The sequence below is a fragment of the Erpetoichthys calabaricus genome, chromosome 1 (genome assembly GCF_900747795.2).
Source record: "Erpetoichthys calabaricus chromosome 1, fErpCal1.3, whole genome shotgun sequence".
In the NCBI taxonomy this organism is placed as follows: Eukaryota; Metazoa; Chordata; class Cladistia; order Polypteriformes; family Polypteridae; genus Erpetoichthys; species Erpetoichthys calabaricus.
Window position 1 is genome coordinate 284091612 of NC_041394.2, and position 6000 is coordinate 284097611.

The 6000-nt window shown below is 38.9% G+C and overlaps 1 protein-coding gene across 1 annotated transcript in view; it reads right to left on the bottom strand.

Annotated features, from left to right (window-relative positions):
- pwp1 (PWP1 homolog, endonuclein) overlaps positions 1-3269 on the bottom strand; it is a 72348-nt gene extending 69079 nt beyond the window's left edge. The window contains exons 1-2 of the mRNA XM_028815904.2: positions 3045-3269; positions 2857-2915 (exon numbers count right to left, since the gene is read on the bottom strand). Coding sequence (XP_028671737.1) covers positions 2857-2915; positions 3045-3110 — 125 coding nt within the window. The 5' untranslated portion in view covers positions 3111-3269. The remainder of the gene's footprint in view (positions 1-2856; positions 2916-3044) is intronic.
- Positions 3270-6000: the final 2731 nt, after the last annotated feature.

The window sequence follows — 6000 nt, forward strand, 5'->3', positions numbered from 1 at the left end:
AGTACATGACTCAGATGGAGAACTTTCTTTTTTGGTGTAAAGAGAACTGTCTGCAACTGAACATCAGCAAAATCAAATAACTGGCTGTTGCCTGCCACCGCTCCAAATAGTTTCTATGACCGGTCACTATTCAAGTGGATGTGGTATACTGCTTCAAGTACTTGGGTGTCCACATCAGTAACAAGATGGACTTCTATAGAAAAACAGAGGAACTATAGAAGAATGGGCAGAATAGACTCTTTTTACAGGAGGCTGTGTTCCTTTAAATGTGAGTAGTGACATCCTTTACTTGTTCTATAACTTTGCAATAGCCAGTGCAAGTGTCTACAACTGTAGTGTGCTGGGCCCGGTAACACCACTTCAGAGGAGGCCCACCGAATCAACAAGCTAATTAAAAAGGCCAGTTCAGTTATGGAATGCACTCTGGTCCCACTGGAGGTAGTAGTGGAGGAGAAAATGAACAAAAAACAGATGGCCATTATGAACAAAGCTGCACATCATCTCTATAACACACTACAATTGAATACTTTTTGCAAATGAATTATTCACTACAAGTGTGTCAAGAAATGGTACTGGTGCTCCTTTATACTAACAGCAATATGCCTATATAATGCCTCACTGTAACTGCTCTCTTATCTTTAGCCAAGTCACATGCTTTTAGTCTTTTTTTGTTTTTCTTGGGTATTTTAAAGGGGATGGTTATCTTTTTTTTTTACTTGTTTTTTCTATTATTTCTTAACCTTCAGTAAAAGATAAATACTGTATTACTTTGTTTGTCCCAAGGGGAAAGTTATCTATGAAAACCACTGTCATCTATACATTAACTATAAATTAGCAACAGACCAGTAGTACATCTAACTGCAAGCAGGAGTCCTGTTTTTCCATTTTTTCAGGTTCATAATGGCATGTGACAGGAAAATCCAACCAGCCAAAAACAACTGACTTTTTTTTTTTTTTTTTTAAAACAGCGTAACAGGTTTGTTTACTGCTTACATCTATTGATCGTATAGCCTGAGATATATTTGGCTATGTGGATACACATTCTGTACTATGATCTCTCCCAGTTTTATTTATCTGAATAATACTCTTTTTATTTGTTCTTCCCTTTAGTTGGATATAAAGAATGTTATTTGTCTGAAAGGGGAAATTTGGCTTTTTACAGAAGCTAAATAAACATTATAACAAACACACAAACCAGAATTGCTTAAAAAATGGAAAACATCTGACTTACAAAAAAATTCAAATCAGTCACAGTCATAATGAGGCATTATAAAGGCATATTGCCATGGGTATTAAAAAGTCTAAGGACATCATTGCTGTTGACAGAGCAGTGGAGACAGATGAAGTCGCTGGGTAGGGAACTGTGGTTGACATGGCCATAGAAGGTATAGCACTACAACCTGGATGTCCACCTTCCCCTTCTTGTTCTACACTAGTTAGATCCAATTCATTTTCTTCTCTGAAGACAGTAACAGACACCATTGATGAAACTGTCCATTTCTTGGCACTCTGTCACAATGAACAACCTTCATTCAATCAATAAATAAATAAATAAATACAATAGACTGGTACAATCTTTGAGAAAGCGGTTTCATTTTGGTCAAACCAGTGGTACCCAAGGATTCTTCAAAGAGACACAGTACCGAAAGAGTCTAGTCTTCATCTCATGTCACTGGATAGCATCCATGTCTAACAACCATGCAAAACAGGAAGCACCAAGACTGTAAAGACTTGGACCTTCGTCCTCTTACAGATATCGAGAGCGCCACACACCCCTTTCCTGTAACCTCACGACCACCCATGCTCTCCCAACTGACTGACTTCATAGGAAGAGTCACCAGAGACATGAATGTCACTGCGGAGGTCAGTAAACCTCTCAATAAGGTCGACAGACACACTGATGATAGCCATTCCCAAGAAGTCATTAAAGGCCTGGATCTTGGTTTTTATCCAGGACACTCACAAGCCCAGACACTCATACTCCTCACTCAGTCTTTCTTGAAAGCCCCGATCAGAGCCCCCATGGACTCCGCAAAGATCACAGGATTATCAGCAAAGTCAAGATCAGTGAATCTTTCCTCACCAACTGAGAAAGTGACTGTTTAAAACAAAAAAAAAAACAGATGCAGTCTGCAAGAAACCTGTACCTTGGGGGAAGATTTGCCTTCCAGTAAGATGACAACCCAAAGCATTAAAGGTACACAGGGTCTGGCTTAAAAACAAAACGGAAATCAGATCAAAGTCCAATCGAGAACTTGCGGGTGGAATTTTAAAAGGCTGTCCCCTCATTACCAGCATGCAACCCGACACAAGCTTGAGCAGTTTTGCTATGCACAATGGGGAATTGGTTGGGGGGGGGTTAGTGCCATGTACTGCATCTATGTGCAAAGTTGATTAGAGACCTATCCACACAGACTCATTGCTGTCAAAGGTGCATCCACTAAACATACTAACTTGAGGGGGACAAATATTTATGTGATTATTTGTAATTAAAAGAGATCACTTTGCAGGAATACTTTTTTCACTTTGGCATTTTTCTGTTGATCACGTTTTTAAAAAGCCCAATTAAATCCACTATTATTCACTGCTGTATACCAATAAAATGTGAAAACTTCCAATGGTGTAAATACATATAATACTTATTATATTGGCACTACCGTGTAAGCAAGTGTAACAATTCTGTTTTAAGCAGCAAACCTAAAACATCTGAAACACATTTGGAATTAAGCAAAAAGCCCAATGCTTGCATTTCATTGTAACCATCGAATTCGAAACCTCTGCACTATTGTGCCAAGTGTACGCATACATAATGATTAGAAAGGACATTTATACAAAAACAGAAAAGATCCGTCTTACTCTAGTTGTCTCCTTGTTTCTGCAATGAGAGTCTGCAGCTCTTCCTTCTTCAGTTCCACCTGTCAACAATTAAACGCTCTATTAAACGCTTGTTTCCAATATGAGTTCTAATCGTTTTTAAATTTACTTAACATGCGATTAAAACAGACTGGAGAATGCGACATGTTGAAGAAGCTTAATTTGCTTACCTTGTCAGGATTCGCTTTTGCGATACCTCTCCTCACCCAATTAACACAAGTAATCTGACAGCTCATGGTGAAAGTATAAAACACTAACAATAACGCTACTAACCCTCAGCTGTTATGCATTAACTAGAAACTTCGCTGCAGTTTCTTTTAAATCTGCTACTACTAAAATGATGATGTCTCACATAGACAAACACCACGCGTACGGTCTCAACAAGGCGGGGTCCTACCTTCTCCAGCGATTGTGTGTGACGACATTATGGTGGCTATTCATTATGCCTGATTGAAAAATAATAATAACAAGGTTAGACTGTGCTTTCTACGGTACTATTTGTGCTGCTAACTAAAACAAAATCAGAGAGCGAGTCAGTGATGTAATGAACTGCATAATCAAATCTATCAGCGATAGGGAAAAAACGGTAAAGGGAATTAGACAATGGGAGTGTCCGATAAAGCCCAGGAATCGGCGTCAGTTGTTACTGGACATTCATTTATCCTCAAACAAAAAGAGTTAAAGTAATCCTCTGACGGGGCAACGGATTGTCGACACCAAAGCACGGAAAATTGCGAGCCAGACGGAAAACGTTTCAATGGAAAACCATGATTTAAATTTAAATCTTAATTGTTTTACAATTTGAAAACCCTTATTAAAGACAGTGAAAAGCGACTTCGCACTTATAGTCCCCTGCTTTATAAGTTTATTTTATTCTATTTCAAGAACAATCTAAACCTGTAAAAAAAAAAAATAATAATAATAAGTCGACCGAACCCTTCCAGGAGGGGGGCTAAACCTTTGCCACAGTACTGAACTCGAAAATGGTCGATGAGTGAGTAGTACTGGCACAGGGAAACGTCTGGGTAAGTAGGTAGAATTCCATTTACAAACCTCGTGTTCATGGTTCATTATTTACAACCATAATTTCTTCCCACATCACTGGATAATTTGGGATGAGGAAAGCATAACCTTCAGCAGGAAAAGTTTATTTTTTGAAAATGAGTATGGGGTGGTAATATTTTATTTCCAAGTCAACTTGAACATGGCTATTGTCTCATTTTTACATATTCTGAATTCCAGCTTCAACAAAACATCACAGTTTCTTTAAAGGATTATAACGCTGCGATAGTGACAGTTCCTGATGCATACCCTTGCAATGACAAGTCAAGCAAAATGACACCTTTTATTGGCTAACTGAACAGATTACCATATAAAAGCTTCCGTGACAGTTCAGGCCCCTTCTTCTGATTATAACCTGCCTGAAGAAAGGGCTTGGGCTACCTCGAAGGTCTGCATATTGTATTCTGTTCAGTTAGCCAGTAAAAGGTGTCATTTTGCTTGACTTTTCTTTGTATCCATAATGGCTAACACTATACAACTCCCTACTACTATATGCATACGATTATAGAGAATTTATGTTTCCAAAATACTTAATTCTCGAAAGCCTTGGAATAAATTCTGTCAATGGGCTAAGCATAGCAGAAAACAATTAAGCAGCTAGTTTATTAAGGAGCTATTAATTCTAAAAACTCATCCTGCAGTGTAATTTAAGTAGGTATCAACATACATGGTTGATTAGCAAGTGGTATTCTCCCTTCCTCATTGATACTGCAGTGCCAGCACTGAGTGCCACACTAGATGGAATTCTTCACTTTAGGGGCTTTCCATTTTTTTTAGCTGCTGGTGATGGAATGCCAGCTCCTTCCATGGATGACTCTTCTCCTGGCTGGTGCAACTTGCAACACCATTGCATAGCCCTTCCTTAGAAGAGTCTTTCCGCAAGCCCTTGAAACAATACACAACCCTTAGAAATAGTGGACAGGTCTTTGTTTCTGCTGCGGTCATGCAGCCAGTGACAAAAAGCACATCAGGTCTTGAGCACTCTGCGGTCTCAGTGGTTTTTGTCACCCGGACAGTCTTTGAGTTTGCCACTCCTCCCCCTTACAAAATGAAACAATCATACAAAAATAAAAATGACAAAAATTTTAACTACATTTTTAATTATTAATCATAATTGAGGAATTTCAATAATGCCCCTTCATTCTTTTTTAATACTTCTTCCCTCACCTTTATCTTTTTTCTAAAAGCAGCACCGCTCTGTTTTGTTCACTTCATCTTGAGATTGAGAGAATAATAAAATATTAATAATAAAAAGGGTGTCCTTTTGGGTCAGAATAAGTTGAAGGAGAGAGTCTTCAGGCAGAGTAGGTCGGCAGAGAGAGTGTTCAATCAGAGTAATCGGCAAACTAGTCAAGATTTGCATTTGTAAAATATTACTTTGCAACATAAGTATTTGTAACAGTTTTTAAATATTAAAAATTGTGTAATTTTGACATAGGTAAGACACATTAGCTTGCTAAAGCCCTATCTAACAAAATTGTCTAAAAAGTCTAGGACTAAAGTTTATTAAAAAGTGCCACCTGGGGCAGACCGACCTCTCTGCCCCCACAACGCCAGTCTGTGGTCTGCCTTGTCCTTTGTCTGCTTAGTTTTACCACTAGCACTGCATTACATGACTCATCTCGGGTCAGTGGCAACACAATCTGCTACACTTTTTCTCAGTTCCATGATCCAGAAGCTCCACTGGCTTCCAAGCACCTGGGCCAATGGACATTAGTAGATGGAGACATTAGTAGATTAGTAGACGGAGGATGGTTGGTGGAGCTGCATAGGTAGCAGTCTTTCTGCTGCCTTCCCCTCTGATGCTGCAAATGGAACTCCAGATCCCGGATCTCAACCTCGAGGCTCTCTGGCAACACCTTGATGGTAGGTCGTATCCTCTTTCTACTCCTGACACCAATGTAGTGTCAGCACAAAGTGCCAGAACAGATCCTTTACTCTTTACATGGCTCTTTTAGATGGCTTGATGTCCTTAAAAGGACTGCTTGCCATTGCTGCACTTGCTTTATATATTAGATTATTTACATTTATATTGATTATTGTTGTAAAGCAGTAAAGTGTTTT